Source organism: Stomoxys calcitrans, chromosome 2 (genome assembly GCF_963082655.1).
Source record: "Stomoxys calcitrans chromosome 2, idStoCalc2.1, whole genome shotgun sequence".
NCBI classification, from domain to species: domain Eukaryota; kingdom Metazoa; phylum Arthropoda; class Insecta; order Diptera; family Muscidae; genus Stomoxys; species Stomoxys calcitrans.
Window position 1 is genome coordinate 99,071,557 of NC_081553.1, and position 21,172 is coordinate 99,092,728.

The 21,172-nt window shown below is 35.5% G+C and overlaps 2 protein-coding genes across 2 annotated transcripts in view; one reads left to right on the forward strand and one right to left on the reverse strand.

Annotated features, from left to right (window-relative positions):
• The window catches only part of LOC106089450 (mediator of RNA polymerase II transcription subunit 27), a 91,183-nt gene extending 78,133 nt beyond the window's left edge, over nt 1-13,050 (reverse strand). The window contains exons 1-2 of the mRNA XM_059362419.1: nt 12,771-13,050; nt 12,447-12,716 (exon numbers count right to left, since the gene is read on the reverse strand). Of these exons, the coding sequence (XP_059218402.1) occupies nt 12,447-12,716; nt 12,771-12,940 (440 nt within the window). The 5' untranslated portion in view covers nt 12,941-13,050. The remainder of the gene's footprint in view (nt 1-12,446; nt 12,717-12,770) is intronic.
• A 285-nt stretch (nt 13,051-13,335) lies between these two features.
• LOC106090906 (RNA 3'-terminal phosphate cyclase) lies at nt 13,336-14,552 on the forward strand. Its single transcript, XM_013257261.2, has one exon. The coding sequence runs from the start codon at nt 13,428-13,430 to the stop codon at nt 14,505-14,507; it is 1,080 nt and encodes a 359-aa protein (XP_013112715.2). The 5' UTR covers nt 13,336-13,427; the 3' UTR covers nt 14,508-14,552.
• Nucleotides 14,553-21,172: the final 6,620 nt, after the last annotated feature.

The window sequence follows — 21,172 nt, forward strand, 5'->3', positions numbered from 1 at the left end:
GATTTTGAACTTGTTTTTTGAGGAAAACATTCAGGGATTGCATTATATCGCAATTTTTCGCCAAAAACTTTACTTCTGTGTACTCAATTCAAAAATTTTTGGGGCATCAAACATTGACAATTTTCATTAGGCTAACCCCTTTCCAAAAAAATTGCGAAAAATATGAAAGTGAAAATTTTAAGAAATATCTTTAATTTTTGGATTCCTATCCAAATTTCGAATCAGGAACTGGTTTTGGATTTTTGAAATTCGAACAAATTAACGAGCTACAGCGTTTTCGGGATTGCATTATATCGCAATTTTTCGCCAAAAACTTTACTTCTGTGTACTCAATTCAAAAATTTTTGGGGCATCAAACATTGACAATTTTCATTAGGCTAACCCCTTTCCAAAAAAATTGCGAAAAATATGAAAGTGAAAATTTTAAGAAATATCTTTTATTTTTGGATTCCTATCCAAATTTCGAATCAGATTTTTGAAATTCGAACAAATTAACGAGCTACAGCGTTTTCGACCTTGAAAAGGTTGCAGTTTGAAAGTCACATAAAATCACAATTATGCGATTTTTAACTGGTTTTTTTAGGAAAACATTCGGGGATTGCATTATATCGCAATTTTTCGCCACAATATTTACTTTTATGTACTCAATTCAAAAATTTTTTGGGGTATCAAAAATTGAAAATTTTCATAAGGCTAACCCCTTTCCAAAAAAATTGCGAAAAATATGAAAGTGAAAATTTTAAGAAATATCTTTAATTTTTGGATTCCTATCCAAATTTCGAATCAGGAACTGCTTTTGGATTTTTGAAATTCGAACAAATTAACGAGCTACAGCGTTTTCGACTTTGAAAAGGTTCCAGTATGAAAGTCACATAAAATCACAATTATGCGATTTTGAGCTTGTTTTTTGAGAAAAACATTCAGGGATTGCATTATATCGCAATTTTTCGCCACAAACTTTACTTCTGTGTACTCAATTCAAAAATTTTTGGGGCATCAAACATTGACAATTTTCATTAGGCTAACCCCTTTCCAAAAAAATTGCGAAAAATATGAAAGTGAAAATTTTAAGAAATATCTTTAATTTTTGGATTCCTATCCAAATTTCGAATCAGGAACTGGTTTTGGATTTTTGAAATTCGAACAAATTAACGAGCTACAGCGTTTTCGGGATTGCATTATATCGCAAGTTTTCGCCATAAACTTTACTTCTGTGTACTCAATTCAAAAATTTTTGGGGCATCAAAAATTGAAAATTTTCATAAAATTTTCTGTGTACTCAATTCAAAAAATTTTGGGGCATCAAAAATTGAAAATTTTCATAAGGCTAACCCCTTTCCTAAAAAAATGCGAAAAATATGAAAGTGAAAATTTGAGAAAATACCTTTTAATTTTGGATTCCTATTCTAATTACGAATCAAGAACTGCTTTTGGATTTTTGAAATTGGAAAAAATGAACGAGGTACAGCGTTTTCGACCTTGAAAAGGTTGCAGTTTGAAAGTCACATAAAATCACAATTATGCGATTTTGAACTTGTTTTTTTGAGGAAAACATTCAGGGATTGCATTATTTCGCAAGTTTTCGCCACAAACTTTACTTCTGTGTACTCAATTCAAACATTTTTGGGGCATCAAAAATTGAAAATTTTCATAAGGCTAACTAACCCCTTTCCTAAAAAATTGCGAAAAATATGAAAGTGAAAATTTGAGGAAATACCGTTTATTTTTGGATTCCTATTCCAATTTCGAATCAGGAACTGCTTTTGGATTTTTGAAATTCGAACAAATTAACGAGCTACAGCGTTTTCGACTTTGAAAAGGTTCCAGTTTGAAAGTCACATAAAATCACAATTATGCGATTTTAAACTTGTTTTTTGAGGAAAACATTCAGGGATTGCATTATATCGCAATTTTTCGCCACAAACTTTACTTCTGTGTACTTAATTCAAAAAATTTTAGGGCATCAAACATTGACAATTTTCATAAGGCTAACCCTTTCCTAAAAAATTGCGAAAAATATGAAAGTGAAAATTTGAGGAAATACCTTTTATTTTTGGATTCCTATTCAAATTTCGAATCAGGAACTGCTTTTGAATTTTTGAAATTCGAAAAAATGAACGAGCTACAGCGTTTTCGACCTTGAAAAGGTTCCAGTTTGAAAGTCACATAAAATCACAATTATGCGATTTTGAGCTTGTTTTTTGAGAAAAACATTCAGGGATATCATTATATCGCAATTTTTCGCCACAAACTTTACTTCTGTGTACTCAATTCAAAAATTTTTGGGGCATCAAAAATTGAAAATTTTCATAAGGCTAACCCCTGTCATAAAAAAATTGCGAAAAAATATGAAAGTGCAAATTTGAGGAAATACCTTTTATTTTTGGATTCCTATTCAAATTTCGAATCAGGAACTGCTTTTGGATTTTTAAAATTCGAACAAATTAACGAGCTACAGCGTTTTCGGGATTGCATTATATCGCAAGTTTTCGCCATAAACTTTACTTCTGTGTACTCAATTCAAAAATTTTTGGGGCATCAAAAATTGAAAATTTTCATAAGGCTAACCCCTTTTCAAAAAAATTGCGAAAAATATGAAAGTGAAAATTTGAGGAAATATCTTTTATTTTTGGATTCCTATTCAAATTTCGAATCAGGAACTGCTTTTGAATTTTTGAAATTCGAAAAAATGAACGAGCTACAGCGTTTTCGACCTTGAAAAGGTTGCGGTTTGAAAGTCACATAAAATCACAATTATGCGATTTTGAGCTTGTTTTTTGAGAAAAACATTCAGGGATATCATTATATCGCAATTTTTCGCCACAAACTTTACTTCTGTGTACTCAATTCAAACATTTTTGGGGCATCAAAAATTGAAAATTTTCATAAGGCTAACTAACCCCTTTCCTAAAAAATTGCGAAAAATATGAAAGTGAAAATTTGAGGAAATACCGTTTATTTTTGGATTCCTATTCCAATTTCGAATCAGGAACTGCTTTTGGATTTTTGAAATTCGAACAAATTAACGAGCTACAGCGTTTTCGACTTTGAAAAGGTTCCAGTTTGAAAGTCACATAAAATCACAATTATGCGATTTTGAGCTTGTTTTTTGAGAAAAACATTCAGGGATTGCATTATATCGCAATTTTTCGCCACAAACTTTACTTCTGTGTACTCAATTCAAACATTTTTGGGGCATCAAAAATTGAAAATTTTCATAAGGCTAACCCCTTTCCTAAAAAAATGCGAAAAATATGAAAGTGAAAATTTGAGGAAATACCTTTCATTTTTGGATTCCTATTCAAATTTCGAATCAGGAACTGCTTTTGGATTTTTGAAATTCGAAAAAATGAACGAGTTACAGCGTTTTCGACCTTGAAAAGGTTGCAGTTTAAAATTCACATAAAATCACAATTATGCGATTTTGAACTTGTTTTTTGAGGAAAACATTCAGGGATTGCATTATATCGCAATTTTTCGCCACAATCTTTACTTTTATGTACTCAATCAAAAATTTTTGGGGTATCAAAAATTTAAAATTTTCATATGGCTAACCCCTTTCCTAAAAAAATGCGAAAAATATGAAAGTGAAAATTTGAGGAAATACCTTTTATTTTTGGATTCCTATTCTAATTACGAATCAAGAACTGCTTTTGGATTTTTGAAATTGGAAAAAATGAACGAGCTACAGCGTTTTCGACCTTGAAAAGGTTGCAGTTTGAAAGTCACATAAAATCACAATTATGTGATTTTGAACTTGTTTTTTTGAGGAAAACATTCAGGGATTGCATTATTTCGCAAGTTTTCGCCACAAACTTTACTTCTGTGTACTCAATTCAAACATTTTTGGGGCATCAAAAATTGAAAATTTTCATAAGGCTAACCCCTTTCCTAAAAATATGCGAAAAATATGAAAGTGAAACCAGGAACTGCTTTTGGATTTTTGAAATTCGAACAAATTAACGAGCTACAGCGTTTTCGACCTTGAAAAAGTTGCAGTTTGAAAGTCACATAAAATCACAATTATGCGATTTTGAGCTTGTTTTTTGAGAAAAACATTCAGGGATTGCATTATATCGCAATTTTTCGCCACAAACTTTATTTCTGTGTACTCAATTCAAAAATTTTTGGGGCATCAAAAATTTAAAAAATTGCGAAAAATATGAAAGTGAAAATTTGAGGAAATACCGTTTATTTTTGGATTCCTATTCCAATTTCGAACCAGGAACTGCTTTTGGATTTTTGAAATTCGAACAAATTAATGAGCTACAGCGTTTTCGACCTTGAAAAAGTTGCAGTTTGAAAGTCACATAAAATCACAATTATGCGATTTTGAACTTGTTTTTTGAGGAAAACATTCAGGGAGTGCATTATATAGCAATTTTTCGCCACAAACTTTACTTCTGTGTACTCAATTCAAAAATTTTTGAGGCATCAAAAATTGAAAATTTTCATAAGGCTAACCCCTTTCCAAAAAAATTGCGAAAAATATGAAAGTGAAAATTTGAGGAAATATCTTTTATTTTTGGATTCCTATTCCAATTTCGAATCAGGAACTGCTTTTGGATTTTTGAAATTCGAACAAATTAACGAGCTACAGCGTTTTCGACTTTGAAAAGATTCCAGTTTGAAAGTCACATAAAATCACAATTATGCGATTTTGAACTTGTTTTTTGAGGAAAACATTCAGGGATTGCATTATATCGCAATTTTTCGCCACAAACTTTACTTCTGTGCACTCAATTCAAAAATTTTTGGGGTATCAAAAATTGAAAATTTTCATAAGGCTAACCCCTTTCCTAAAAAATTGCGAAAAATATGAAAGTGAAAATTTGAGGAAATACCTTTTATTTTTGGATTCCTATTCAAATTTCGAAGCAGGAACTGCTTTTGGATTTTTGAAATTCGAAAAAATGAACGAGTTACAGCGTTTTTGACCTTGAAAAGGTTGCAGTTTGAAAGTGAAAATATATATTAATTTATCAAAAAATTAGAAATTTAAATGAATTAAAGATTCAATAGGAGGTCCCATTAAAGTAAAGCACCATACCTTTGCACACTTTTTCGGAAATAATGAAATTCCTATAAAATTTTTCATACTCCCAACTCTTAAATCTTTTTATGCCATATTAGGGAATGACAGCTTAAAGCAACTTTCGGCAATAATATATATAGAACGTAGTTTGATGATTATAAGAGGCGGCAAAATAATAAAAATAAACCAAGAATATTCAAGTGATGTTAATACAATCGGAGTTAGAACTCAGCATATGACTTCAGAGAAGAAAGACGCCATAGGAAAATTAAAAGCCAAATACCCCAAATTATTTCTGGAGCCAGACGAAAAACTTACCTTTACAACAATGGTGAAAGGCGAAATCAGAACAACCACGGACAAACCAGTTTACTCTAGAAGTTACCCTTACCCTTCTCTAAAGGAAGAAGTGGAAAAACAGATCAACGAATTGCTCTCAAACGGTATAATCAGGCCATCAAGTTCTCCATACAACGCACCTGTATGGATAGTACCAAAGAAATTAGATGCTTCTGGAAAAAGAAAATTTCGAATGGTAATGGATTATCGCAAGCTTAACGAAGTAACAATAGCAGATAGATATCCCATCCCCGAAGTATCTTAATGCAGCTAGGTAATAAAAAATGGTTTTCCGTTATAGATCTCAAAAGTGGGTTTTATCAAATTCCATTAAGACAGCAAGATATCGAAAAGACTGTATTTTCGGTAAACAATGGAAAGTATGATTTCAAGACACTTCCCTTCGGATTAAAGAATTCACCACCAATTTTCCAGAGAACACTAGACGACATATTACGCCAACAGATTGGGAAAATATGTTTCGTGTATGTAGATGATATACTAATTTTCAGCGAAACTGAAAAAGAACATCTTGAACACGTTGAGATAATTTTTCGAACATTACAGAACGCAAATATGAAGGTACAGCTTTACAAGAGCGAGTTTATTAAGAACGAAGTAGTGTTTCAGGGTTCCATAATTTCAAGTGATGGAATCAGAACAAATCCAAAAAAATTGGAGGCCACAAAAAACTTCCCACAACCTAGAACGGTAAAAAAACTTAAATCCTTTTTTAGGTCTGTCCGGTTATTACCGCCGCTCTGTTTGGGATTACGCGAAAATTGCAAAGCCCCTGACAGCCCTTTTAAGGGGGGAGAAAGGCAAACTGCCAAAAACTCAGTCTAGTAAAAAACAAATTTCTCTTAATAAAAATTCAATAGAAGCCTTTAATAAGCTTAAGAATGCTTTAGTTGGACAGGATGTTGTGCTAGCACACCCAGATTTCAAAAAAGAATTTCAACTCATTACCGATGCAGCGAACTTTGCGTTAGGTTCAGTATTATCTCAAGAGGATCGCCCAAAAGCTTTTATTTCCAGGACTCTAAGAAAACCTGAGGAGAATTATGCGAAAAATGAACGGAAAATGCTCGCTATAATATGGGCCTTAGAAAGTTTCAGGAATTATCTCTATGGATCTGCTAAAATAAAAATAATAACAGATCACCAACCCCTAACTCACGCACTAAGCAACAAAAAAACCAAACAGCAAACTAAGAAGATGGAAAGCTACCTTAGAAGAATACAACTACGAACTTCAATACAAACCAGAAAAACTAACTAACGTTAGTTAAGGAATTCACTAGCACCACAAGTGAATTCCTTAACACCTACGCAACACAGTGATGAGAGTTCATCCGAGGATTTGATAGCATTTGCCAATGCATCTATAAACGTTTTTAAGAATCAAATATTTTTGCAGACTGATGACATCTACCATCTTATAAATTTGAAATAATTTTCCCTACCTATCATCGTCATACTATTACCCGAAACAATTACAGCGATAAAGAACTTATTTCCTTACTGAAAAGATATCTTAATCCATCAGTGATTAATGGCATTACTACCGATGAAATAACTATAGGAGGATTATCCTCTTCATTTTGGAAATTACAAAGTAAGATTTTCAAGAGAAGTTGTTACCGATCTGACAAATGAATCATGAAATCATAAAAGAACACAAACGATCACATAGAAACGCGAAAAAAATAAATGTCAACTTATAAAAGAATTCTATTTTCCCGGTATGCAAGCTAAAATTAACATTAACAGCAATGTATTGTTTGTAAAGAGCAAAAATATGAAAGACACTCAAACAAACCAATATTGAAAGCAACACCGATCCCAGAATATCCCGTTCAAATAGTTCATCTAGATCTATTCTATGTAAACCATAAAATAATACTTACAGGTATTGATAAGTTCTCTAAATATGCTCAGGCAAAAATAATAGAATCACGTTCTGTGGAGGACATTAAAGAACCTCTTCGTGAATTAATAACTTCATTTGGATTTCCGAAACAAATTGTTGTTGACAATGAAAAATCGTTAGCAGCTGCTTCAATAAGGTTCATGTTAAAAGATCAATATGGAATAGAAATTTTCAAAGCCCCTCCACATATTAGTACCACAAATGGACAAATAGAAAGATTTCATTCCACGCTGAACGAAATAATGCGTTGTATCATCAGGCATTATATAGATATAATAACTCTATCCACACTACCGCTAACTTCAAACCCATAGAAGTGTTCTTTAGTCATAGAGTAACAACAGATCCCATACAGTTAGAAATACTTAGGAAAGAAAATATTGAAAGATTAAAATCAAAACAAGAAACAGATTTAAAATATCACAATAAAAATAGGAAGCCTTATAAAGATTATGCGATAGGAGAACAAATTTTTGTGACAATAATATAAGCATCCGAGAAACAAATTTTTACAAAAGTATGGAATGGAAATAGTCTCAGAAAACAAATCAGACATTATTATAAGGAACAAAAATAAAATAGTACATAACTCTCTTTGCGCTCTTTGCGTTGCCCAAATAGAAATATTAAAATACTCCAACTCGCCGATAATAACATTTGATACAAGACATTCGAAATTACAAATAGGATAATTTAAATTAGTCCATTCGGTTAACATATCCGAATATCAAATAGCGTTACAGGATATAAATCAATCAATTTATCAGAGAATAAGTCCTAAACATCCCATCAATCATTTCCTCATTTACGAATTATCCCAATCCCAACTAGCTTTGAATAAACTCAGATTAAGAAAAAAAGTAAAAGATCAATTGATTTCCTCGGAACGATCTGGAAATGGATCGCCGGAACGCCAGATCATAATGATTTAATGATTTTAGATGGAAATATTAATGAATTATCTAATAATGATAACAAACAATATGTGATAAACAGTGTACAATACACTGCTACAACAACAACAACAACAACAGAAATGTAATTAACGCTATAAACAAATTAACTGAAAACACAAATTATATCTCAAAACCACTTGCAGATAGCGAATCAATTAAGAATGCACTTGTAATGATTATAAAAGAAAGATGAAATAAACATATTAATAGAAAAAATTGATGAAACAAAACTTGATTATATTAACTTAGAAGAAGCTTTAGAATTTAGCGAAACAAAAATAGCAAGTAGTTCAGATAAATTAATATTTGTAATAGATTTACCAATAACGGATAAAGAGAGCTGCGAGTCAAAATTAATAAAACCCGTTAAAAAAAAACAAAATTATATACAAAATTAAATATAATGAAATAATAATATGTAAGAAAAATCTGTTAGCCATAAGAAAAGAATGTAAAACTATTAACAATTTAAGAATATGTAACAATAATAATTTTTTAGATATTACGAATGAGAAATGCCTGCCCAATTTACTTAAAGAGAAGAAATCACAGTGTACTTCAACAAATGGATTTCACATTCCAAAAGTCGAAAGTGTAACCCCTGATCTATTATTATTAAATGAATTTAATAATAGTATAGAAATTAATGGAGAACAAATTGATCTAAAAGGAACTTATGTAATTAAATATCAGAACACATCTATAAAAATTGATAGTCAAGAATATAGTTTAACCGAGTCAATTCGATACAAACCTTTGCCTGCCATTATACATGCACCATCAATAAGCTCTTATGAACAAAGTCTAGAACAACTTCATATGAATAATACGTCAATAATAAAATTATTGGAAATAAAACAAATTAGATGATTTGCCATCAGCCTTACTTCAATGGCTTTGATAAGCTTATTCATGACCACACAAAATAATCTCCAAGTACCAGAAAAATGCCAAATCAACAAAACTGGACATTTCTTCTCCAACACAAATAATCGACAATAATTCACAATTCACCATAACGAACGTGGACGTTCGAAATTAAGGGCGGAGGAGTTAACACAAAAAATGTTTACATATGTCAAATTAATGTAAATTAAAACAATGATTTTCGTTCCCATTAAAATGCTGACACCATGTCTGGCAACTATAATAAGTAAACAGGTGATTTCTTAATAATTCTTGATAATCACGTTAACATACGAATATGATAACTTTAATATGATAAAAAATGAATTTGTTAGTTTTTAAGTTCGGTTGATAATTAAGACTCAATAAAGAAGAAGGTATAACTCCAAGATAAAAAAATAAATAAATTTTTTTATTTTATGAAACAAAAGTATCATTAACTTGCTTTTTAGTTTTGGATTCCTATTCGAATTTCGAATCAAGAACTGCTTTTGGATTTTTGAAATTCGAAAAAATTAACAAGTTACAGGGTTTTCAACCCTGGAAAGGTTGCAGTTTGAAAGTCACATTAAATCACAATTATGCGATTTTGAGCTCTTGTTTTTTTAGGAAAACACTCAGGGATTGCATTACAGCGTATTTTATCGCCACAATCTTTACTTTTATGTACTCAATTCCAAAAATTTTGGGGCATCAAATATTGAAAATTTTTATAAGGCTAACCCCTTTCCTCAAAAATTGCGAAAAATAAGAAAAAGAAAATTGGAGGAAATACCTTTTATTTTTGGATTCCTATTCGAATTTCGAATCAAGAACTGCTTTTGGATGTTTGAAAATCGAAAAAATGAATGAAAAATGAAAAGGTTGCAGTTTGAAAGTCACATAAAATAACAATTATGCGATTTTGAGTTTGATTTTTGAGGAAAACATCCAGGGATTGCATCACACCGCATTTTTTCGCGACAAATTTCATTTCTTTGTACTCAATTAAAAAATTCTTGGGGCATCAAAAATTGGAAATTTTCATAAAAAATTGCGAAAAATAAAAGTTAAAATTTAAGAAAATGCTGTTTATTTTAGCATTCCTATTCGAATTTCGAATCACGAAAAAAACAGTCAGACGATGCATTATACCGCATTTTTTCATCACAAACTTCATTTTTGTTTACTCAATAAAAAATTATTTGCGGCATCAAAAATTGAAAATTTTTCTAAAATTTTGCGAAAATTATAAAAGTGAAAATTTGCAGAAATGCTATTTATTTTAGGATTCCTATACGATTTTTGAATCACGAACTGCTTTTGGAAGTTCGAAAAAATTAAGGAGCTACAGCATTTTTAGAACTTGAAAATTATGCAATTTTGAGCTTATTTTTTGAAGAAAACGCTTAGAAAGTGATTCATATTTTGCTTGTTTTTTGATGAAGGGAGTTTACAGAATATCACAGCCCGTGTAAGAATAGACGTACAATAGTAGGGTATTACCTACGAATGTTTTCGTTCACACCGCTCAGCCGTCGATTAGATTGACTCATCAGATCACTTGGTTTCAAATCAAAAACATTTTTTAGTGGTGCAAACAAATACTCAGAGCATCTAAAAATTCGATTCAAAGAGGAGTCGTAAATCAGCACTCCGTACAGGCTCGGCAAAAAAATGTCTGTCATCGTTGAGCTAAATCTTTATTTGGACTGCACTCATTGAATGAGAGAAGTATCTCCTCTTTCTTAATGCAATGTTTGTGGGAAAATGTATGCAAAATGAAATAGAATAGGTTCCTCGTGCCAGAAAAAATTGTGATTTCCATTAAAAATTTACAAAATTTTTAAAAAATAAAAAAAAGAGTTCACGTAGAACATTTTTTTTTCGTTTGGCACTAGGTAGTACCTTTTTTGAGTGACCTAATGGACACCAAATTTAGTGTGAGAAGAACTAAGTTGGCATCCCTGCTCTAGACTATGACGAGTCCATTTAACTTTAGGAAGTTTTTGCCAAGATTGTGATGTGGATAGCTTCTGCGATAATAGCCCAGTTGTAACTGCTTAGATAATATACTTGTATCTGCGGATAGAAACGATCTAATTCTTTAGTATCATTACACCGTTGACTTTCCATTTAGCTACTGACATACTTCCGGTGTCCAGCTATGGAACAATATGGCTGAAAATTTGGTGGCTGATATCTTTAAATTTCTTGCAGCGAAATAGGCGGCAAAATCGACAAAGCTTTACCTATCTCAAATGGCATCCAAGTAGGGACCAGAAGCCATGATCGTTGATTCGTGAAGTATGTTGAAGGGCGCATAGGAAGAGTAGAGGTTTAACAGTGCTGGAGACATCACCCTATATTGGGGAACTACCTGTTTCATTTTACACGAAGTTTTGGCTTCCTTTATTTATCCATTTCATGCAATGCGATGCCATCAGACCTATAAACAATCACACTATGCATAAGACGTACTTTTCTAACATAAGTTAAAAAAACACTCAATTAAAATAAAAAACATAAAAAAAGAAAACGAAAAAACTTTGAACCTATTTAAGACTTACTGAATCTGAATAAAACTAAATAACAAATTAAAAACAAATTACTAAAAAATATAAGCAGTAACTGATTAAAAAAAATCCTACTCTCTCCTCAAATCCTTGCTCAACAAAAAAATCGCTATCGAACGTTTAAGGCCTATACTCGCCTGGCAAGGGCGGAAAAGCGACCAATTCATGCATCGGTTACACTTTCCTGCAACCGCACCATGATGGATCGAGTCCCCATCAGAACAGAACCAGGGCTCGAGATTTTATTTAATGCAGGAGCAGATATGAAGTGTACGGAGTAGGCACTATTGGAGATTTCTCTTTAACGATAAAAAAAAGCTTGCACCCTGCGAGGGCATTGACCGATGAGGATTCTATCCTGTCAATCCAGAATCAGCTACCAAGGGATTAGTTTATCACCCACATTTGTTCTTATTTTGGCCCATTTATCACATTGGCATCCAACAACCATCTATTGCAAATTGCACATTTGCCAATGAACATTCCATTAAGGAACAGGGGCAAACTTCTCACATATCAATGAGTGCAGTTCGATTCAAGTATAAGCTCAATGATAAGAGACCTCCTTTTTACAGCAGAGTCCGCACGGCGTGTTATGATGGTCTCGCCAGGATTCGAACCCAAGTGTTAAGCATCATAGGTGAACATGTTAACCTCAGCGCTACGGTGGTCTACAACAACCATATATACCATCTTTTAATTTTATAAATAATTCCACTTACTCAGGATCTGGATTGTTGCACGATGTATATTGTACTCTTCCCCTTTTCTGAGAACAATAGGTGTACGAGCGCCTTAAATTATTTAGATTAAGATTGTTAAAAGCCAATAAACTGTGCTCATGCACTTTGTCTATCCATTTATAACTGCTAACCAGTTGTGAATACATAGCTTGACGATCTTGAGTGATTTCCTGTGCCAAAAATGTGGTATTACCCAAATAGTAGGGACCCAACGGTGGTTGTAGGCCTTGAATTAAGGTTTCCACTTCTCTGCAAAACAATATGAATTGTTAGGAATAAAATTAAGAAATATTCCATCTGTACCTTAATTGTTGATTGATGTGGCTGTAATTTTCCTGAAACTCAAGTAGAAATTTTGTGCGGCTATCCTCTGACTGTTCAGAGGCAGTGCCATCGGCCAATTGTTCGAAACATTGTCGAACGCTGGAACGTAAGGCTTTGACCGAGTTAAGAGTGGCATTTAATTTTTCCATATCTTTTTGTTAATAACTTAATTTTTGCTACAAATCACTCCCAATGCAAATTATAGATGTAAACAAAAGTTTTGCTGCAGACGCAGTCAATACTGGTTTGCTGCAGTTAGTGGAAAGGCGTAAGTGCTGCGGATCGTCCGTTTGTGAAGAAGTATTGAGAATAGAAAATGGACTATTATATTAATATAGTCATACATATATAAACACAAAGCTTTCTCTATGACGATATTGAATAGGGCGAAACAATTTCTTGCAGTATATAGTACTGTAAAATACCTTTATTTACTTCTTTTATTAATCTTAAAGTTAAGAAAGCACTGGATAATGCTATAAACGATACGTTACGTTTGCATATTTACTAAAACCACTATTAAACCAAAACAGCTGACTGCTAGCCAAAGACCGTATAGGGGTTTGCAGCAAGCTAGCAGCATCGCCGGTGTTATTTCTGCATTTCTTTATTTAATTCAAAAAGTCCTTTTTTGCAATGCCCATCGAATTTATGGAAATTGATGGCAAATACTTGGAAGGTGGTGGTCAAATTCTAAGAAACGCTTTAAGTTTTAGCTGTATCTTGAGGAGGCCAGTACGTATAGTAAACATTCGGGCAAACCGTCCTAACCCTGGTCTATCTAATCAACATTTGTTTGGATTAAATTTGTTGGTGCAAATCACAGATGCTCAAGTCAATGGCAATTACATCAAATCAACAGAAGTTGAATTTAATCCCAATAAAATAAAGGCTGGCAAATATTTTGTAAACACTCAAACAGCGGCAAGCATATCGTTGGTTCTACAATGTGCCTTGCCAGTATTATCTTTTGCTGGAGCCCAATCGGAATTAGAACTTATTGGTGGCACGAATGTGGGAATGGCTCCACAAGTAGACTTTATGACTGAAGTATTAAGGCCAAATCTAGAGCAATTCGGAGTATCATTTGATTTCGATCTCATGACAAGAGGCTATTATCCTCGAGGAGGTGGTCGTTGCAAAGTTCACATACCCCCAGTGAGATGCCTCAACCCCATTAGCTTAACCGACTTTGGCAATATACAGGAAGTCACTGGCTGGTGTTTTGCTGCCGGACGTTTGCCAGCTGATTTGGCAAAAAGTATGAAAATATCTGCAGAACAGGAATTGAGTGTGTTAAGGGGCTCACATCAGTGTCAATTGGAGGCGTACAAGGAATCTCCTGAAGTAGCACGAGACAATGGTTCCGGTGTTGTACTGAAAGCTACCACCAATACCAATTGCACTATTGGTTCATCCAGTTTGGGTGAGAAAAAAGTAGATGCCCAAGAATTGGGAGCCAAAGCTGGTCGTGATTTAGCACAACTGTTATCCCATCAAATTTGTGTGGATTCATATGTACAAGATCAATTGATTTTGTACATGGCATTGGCAAAGGGGCAATCTAAAATTCTTACTACTCCTCTGACTAATCACACTCGAACGGCAATTTATGTGGCAGAAAAAATGTGTGGAGCCCGTTTTACTGAGCAGAAGCTTAATGAGAATCAAGTACTTTTGACATGTATTGGTATTGGATATGTGAGTGAAAAATGAACAAATAAATTATGATAAAAAATAACACAATAATTAACTAAATAAATGCAGTTAAAAAAGTTTTGCAAATTCGCAACAGCAAAACAAATGCGAAGCTCGAGCGTTGGGAGTCCCAAACGTTTGTCCCAGCGTAATGTAATAGTAGTGAGTAATAGCAATATGGTACTGGGTACGCCTTTAAAAAATTCTCTCGAGCTATGAGTTGGGCGTGGAGGGGGACAAGAGTGGCGGATATGGAGGGGGAAGTCCCCATGTTTGTTTCTCTTTGGGACTTCGCCGTCGAGAGCTTTCTTTCGAAACGTCGCCCTCTTGTTGCCTTCCGCACTTGCTTTGAAATTCGTCCTCATAGACTCCTTCCTGGTCGTGTTGTTGTTGTAACCACGTTTTCAAGTGGAGGTGGCGATCATCGTCAAGCTGCTGTAGGTGAAAAATCTCGTTCCGGTCCAAAGGAACGATTACCGCGGGAACAGGGTGGGCATTGGTTATTTAAAGGCGCCAATAACCCCTAGCCGTAATTTGATTCAGTCGTGTGTTAACTCATTTCGGGAGTGTGGTCCAGAAATGGACTTCAACGGACCATCATAACTCCGAAAAATATCGAAAAAGTGAGGCAGTCAGTTGTGCGTTCTTCCTGGCGTTCGGCAAACACGCAGCTGCTATTGAAATTTCTGACATCACTGTTCGACGAATTCTCCATCAAGACCTTTAACTGAACGTGATTTTGTTGCCCGCCAAATGCATGTTAAATGCTGATTGACAACCTGCCTGAAGACGCGATAGTTTTTTTCCAGTGACTAGCCTCACTTTCACATTTCCGGCTGCATCAACATTCAAAACTTAAAATCCCTTGTTTATGTGGATCGACCACGGACCATAGCACACCTTAAGAACAACATTCGCGACACCATTGCCAACATACCGATTGATATGCTGCAAAGAGTGGACATGAATTTCAAAAAATCGACTTTATCAGTATATGTGCAGTGGGGGTCGCCATTTACACGATGTCATTTTCAAGACTGATGGAAAACAAGTAAGGGAAGGCAAAAGTCGGGCGGCGCCGACTGTATTATACCCTTCAACTAACCTATAAGTTAAAAGCAGGAGCATTATCTTATTCTGAACCAATTTTGATGGACCTCGGCGAATATTTCCAGATGGTTATTAAACAATCCGTATCACATTTCGAGCAACTATGTTCAAACTGTAATAATAACTTTGGCCAAAAGACAAGCAATCCCATGTCAGCCAGTTGTACGTACCGCATTGACCCGATGAAGGCAAGGGCTGCCGCCTCAGTATACAACAAACTTCTACAGCAACAACAACAACAAATGACAACATTATTGTTGCCGCCTCAGTGTACCACACACTGCTACTACAACAACAACAACATTATTGTAAATTACCCAAAATCTCATGAACATACACATGGGAGCTAAATCTAAATCATAGTCATAAGAAAATCCTTACTAAATTTCGAGTGAATCGTTTAACAAATGAGAAGTTTATTTCCAAATTTCTTAAAATCTGACGAACATATATATGGGAGCTATATTTAAATTTGAACCAATTTCGAACAAACTTCTTAGATATTGTGGAAACCGTCTAGGAAAGCGTTGTGCAACATTTTGGCAAGATTGGTCAATAAATGCGCTTGCAGTGGCTCTAGAAGTGAAAACCGGCAGAATTGGTTAACAAATGACCACATTATTGCAATATTAGTACAAATCGGACGAACATACGTATAACCTGAACCGATTTTTTCCAATTTCATTTTGTACGCCAAAAAAATCTATGTGCCAAATTTGAAGACGATCGCCTGAAAATGGTGACCTGTATTTTGTTCACATATTAACATGGACAGACAGACGGACACAGCTAAATCGAATCAGAAAGTGATTCTTCCTTCTAGGTGGTACAAACAAATGCACTAAGTTATATTACTCTGTACCACAGTGGTGGTGTAGGATATAAAAATTGGTATATTGTATTCTTGAACGTAAAAGGAATAACTGAAGTACTTTTGTTTTTATTGGCCTTTCAAATAAGTAAGTTTCTCTGGCGCACCCTGTACTTAAAGCAAATTTAGCGTGGAATGAATATGGTGACAAAAATATTGAAGTTGAGTCGGAGGCTATTTTAAAATTTTAAATAGACCTCGACTCAACTTCAACATTTTGTTCTAGTTTAATTTTTGTTATTAAGAATTAGAAGAATAACTAAAGTACTTTTGTTTTTATTGGCTTTTTTTGAAATTAGTAAATTTCTCTGGCGCACCCTGTACTTAAAGGAAATTTTGTGTGAAACGAATATGGTAAAAAAAGAGGTTGAAGTTGAGTCGAGGGCTATTCAAAATGTTCTTTTTTTAGTTTAATTTTTGTTATTAAATATTGTAAAACCATTTCCTCGTGGGCAAACTTCTCACAAGCGGCATACTGCAGAACAAAACCTCTTTGAAGACAAAATTTAAAATATGTGTGTACGTTTGTAGCTTAGGTTAGGTTAGGTTTAAGTGGCAGTCTGCCATCAGATCACTTTAAAAAGCCCAATAACTTGCGAATGTTCAAAATGCAAATGCAAATTTTGCCCATGAACATTCCACTAAGGAACAGGGGCAAACTTCTCACATATCATTGAGTGCAGTCCGATTCAAGTTTAAGCTCAATGATAAGGGGCCTCCCTTTTATAGCCGATTCCGAACGGCGTGCCGCAGTGCGACACCTCTTTGGAGAGAAGTTTTACATAGCATAGTACCTTACAAATGTTGCCAGCATGAGGAGGGGAAAACCACCACTGAAAATTTTTTCTGATGGTCTCGTCAGGATTCGAACCCAGGCGTTCAGCGTCATAGGCGGACATGCTAACCTCTGCGTTACGGTGGCCTTGCAAATGTTCACATCCGATAAATCAGAAAGGTTCTCAAAGAAATGAAAACCTAAAGTGGAACTCTTTCTAAATGCTATTGCGGGACACACACACAGAAGGTGTTCTATAGCCTATTCTTCCTCGATGTCCTCACAGCTTCTGTAAAAGTCGTAGCAACCTTCAGTCTGTTAGCATATTTTCCGATTAGACAAGGGTGACCTGTCATGACAGACACATGACACAATGACTGAGACGTCAGTTCTAGCCAATGACAGCAAAGCAGTAAACCTCTTCAAGTCTGGATTAGGCCACATAGTTTTGGAATGCTCACAGCCCCTCTTTGTGACCATCTATCATTCTTTGTACTTCGGGTCTGGTCCTGAAAACTTAGCTTACATGTCTCTAGAGGCATACCCACAGATTCCAGTATCCCTGGAATGTGTAGGGTATTTCCTAGTCTCGCAAGTTCATCCGTTCTGTGGCCCGGCACCCAGAACAGGCGAATTTTGAACTGTTCAGCCATCTCGTTGAGAGATCTGTGACTGTCCAGGGCGGTTTTTGTGTTCAGAAAAACGTTCTCCCGGGATTTAATGGCCGCCTGACTGTCTGAGAAGATATTTATGCCAATCTTCGTAATAACATTATTTCTTAGCCAGTCCACCACTTCCTTATTTGTTAGGATCTCTGCTTGATACACACTGCAGTGGTCGGGTAACCTCTTCGATATGACCAGTTCTAGATCTAAAGAGTACACCCCAAAGCCCACCTGGTCGTTTAGTATGGAACCATCAGTATAGAAGTCTATGTAACTTCTGTTACCAGGGATATCGTTAAACCAATCGATTCTATCAGGAATAGTGGTACAGTAATTTTTTTTATCAAAAAGTGGCTTAGGTAGGGTGTAATCCACACTGCCTGGAACATCGGATATTGTATCAAGGATAACGCAGTGTCCATAGCCGCCATATGACCAATGAGAAAGATCCCTTAACCTCACGGCAGTGGTCGCTGCAGTTTGGGTAGCAACAATGTCCAGAGGCATAAGATGTAGCATTAAATTCAGTTCATCAGATGGTGTCGTCCTCAGTTCGCCTGTGATGCACAAACAAGCCATCCTTTGAATCCGGTAAAGTATTGAGCAGACCACAACACCGTATAGCATTATAGGTCTGACAACTGCAGTATATACCCTATGCATGACACGCGGTCTAAACCCCAACTTTTGCCAATGGCTCTCTTGCTGTCTTGGTCTTTCTTGCCCTTTTCAAAATGTTGGATTTGAAGTTCAATTTCCTGTCCAGCAAAACACCCAGGTATTTTGCGCTCTCTGTAAATGGAACATTCTCTCCACCCAAAGAGACAGGTTCCACTGTAGGCAACTTGTATCTCCTGCTGAAAAGAACCACTTCTGTCTTGCACGGATTTATATCTAGACCACTTTTCGGTAGCCCACTTTGCTGTTGCACGTAGAGCTTCCTGAAGTATATCTCTAAGAGTGCTGGGAAACTTTCCCCTAGCCGCAACAGTCACGTCATAAGCATAAGCGACCACTTTTACGCCCTTTTCTTCCAGAGACAATAACATATTGTTAATGGCTATATTCCAAAGTAGAGGAGACAGTACACCTCCTTGAGGAGTTCCTCTGCTGTCCCATCTTTTTAGATCCACAGATCCCAAGCCTGCCGTAATGCATCTTTTAGTAAGTAAGTTATTAATAATCTTTCTTACGGTGATGCCTAGAAACTCCAACTCCTTCATGATTGACGTCGGTTTTACATTATTGAAAGCACCTTCAATGTCAAGAAATGTATTCCATGACAGCGAAAGAACCCTCTATGTAGTCGACTAGGTCTTGAAGGGCTGCCGCGACACGCGATCTCCAGGGATCTGGAATTTTAAAAGCTAACAAAGGACACAATTTTGACTATTTTTTCCAAATTTGCTCTTTGGTATCTGATAATTCACTCAATTCTCTCTCAAAAAGACAAAACAAAATTTTTGTAATACGTCCCTATAAGATCTTGGACGCAGAAAAGTAAAAAATTAAGAAAAAAAAAGAGCAAAAAAATTATTCGTACACAAGGTCTGTTCGCGTACTTTTCCAGTAAAAATTTGCAAGAGTATAAGCTATTTACCTCTCTTTAAAAAATTTACAAGCAAAAGTACGCAAACGATTTCCAGTGAAAATTTGCAGAAAAACAGCTGATTTTTGTTTTGTTTGGTTTTTTATTTGCTTGCTTAGGAAATTTTTTTTAAATAAAAAAATGCTGGTGATATTTTTGAGGTATTTTTCTTAAATAAACGTCAATTTATTGACCCGAGAGTGACATAGCTAGAAGGGGAGCCATTCGTCCTATCTGTGATCTCCGTGCCGCTGGACAGCCATCACAAATTACCGTGAACGAAGCTACGAATGCCATCCGCGGCGCCAAGTAGCGTAAGGTGCTGTTCCCAGCCGTAATATCTACACTGAAGCTGATCTGCCTGGAGTCGAGTACCTTACAATTGTCCTCAGCCTGTCTGAACACTATTATAGTAGCCGACATACATGACACGACGGCCAGGCTGTCTGGAGAATTTTCCTGCTTTAAAGCTAAAGCAGTCAAAGAGTGGCGAAAGTACAATTGCATGAAGATAATTTAGACAGGTAATTTAATTTAATCCTGCACCTACTCTCGAAATTTCAGGGCAGTCTCATGATAGGTGCTCAACCGACTATGACTCCCCCTCTTCATCTCCACAATCAAGTCCGCCATGTGACCAGCGTGAGGTCAAAGTCCTAATATTGCAATGGCTTTTCAGGACATTCAATAGTGAGAGCGGCAGCTCCATCACAACTAGCAGAGGTCCCCTGAACATACCAAGTTATCTAGTATTTTGGCAGCATACTATATGCACTCTGAACGGCCACACACCATGATGACAACGTCATCCTCGTAGCCAACAAACTTTAACTGTCCTTTTTAAATGACCTGAAAATCCGACAGATATTAAAGAGCCAAAAAGGGGTACACAACCTCTCCTTGCGGCGATTGGGCTCAAATCACATTCTTCCTATTTGGTCCATTTGTTAGCATTCACTTGATAGCTATCTACGGCTACAACAACCTTAAACCTGGCATTTTGGTGGATATGTGGCTTGTTGTAGTCACATTTTCATGTGGAGGTGGCGATACTTGTCAGGCTCCTGTAGGTGAGCAAGCTCGTTCCGGTCCAAAGGACCGATCGCCGCGGGAACAGGTTGGCCTTTGGTTATTTAAAGGCGCCAATAACCCGCCTTGTCGTATTGAGCATCATAGGCACTCAGTATTTATGGTGCCGCCCGGCCTCTCATTGAGACTCTCCGCTCAATAACGCTGATTTTCCACGGCTGCTGTTGCAGCAACTTCGTATGCAGCATTCCACTATCCGCAACCAGTGGATGCGCCCAGTAGCTCGCAGCTCAGCTTCTCGTGACAGCAATGAACACCACACAGATGGGACCTCAATGTTCCAGCCAGTTTTGTGAGTAAACCCTCTGGAGCTAATTGGTATTTTGAACGTTTTTAAATATGTGTTTTCTTAACACCCAAAAATTAATAAACTTCTTTCTTTTTGCTCTGATTGGTAGAAAAAAATTTCCGAAAATTTTAAATGTCAAGGCGAATCGAATTTTCTTCGCCCTGTTTACAAATTTTGACATATCAAGTTCCCAAAAAAGATGCTTTGTTGTAGCAATTCGCCGATGCGGCCAACTTATTAAATACGCCTTGCCCTCACCTATAAGCTTGACATATGATGTAAAATTATGAGAGCAC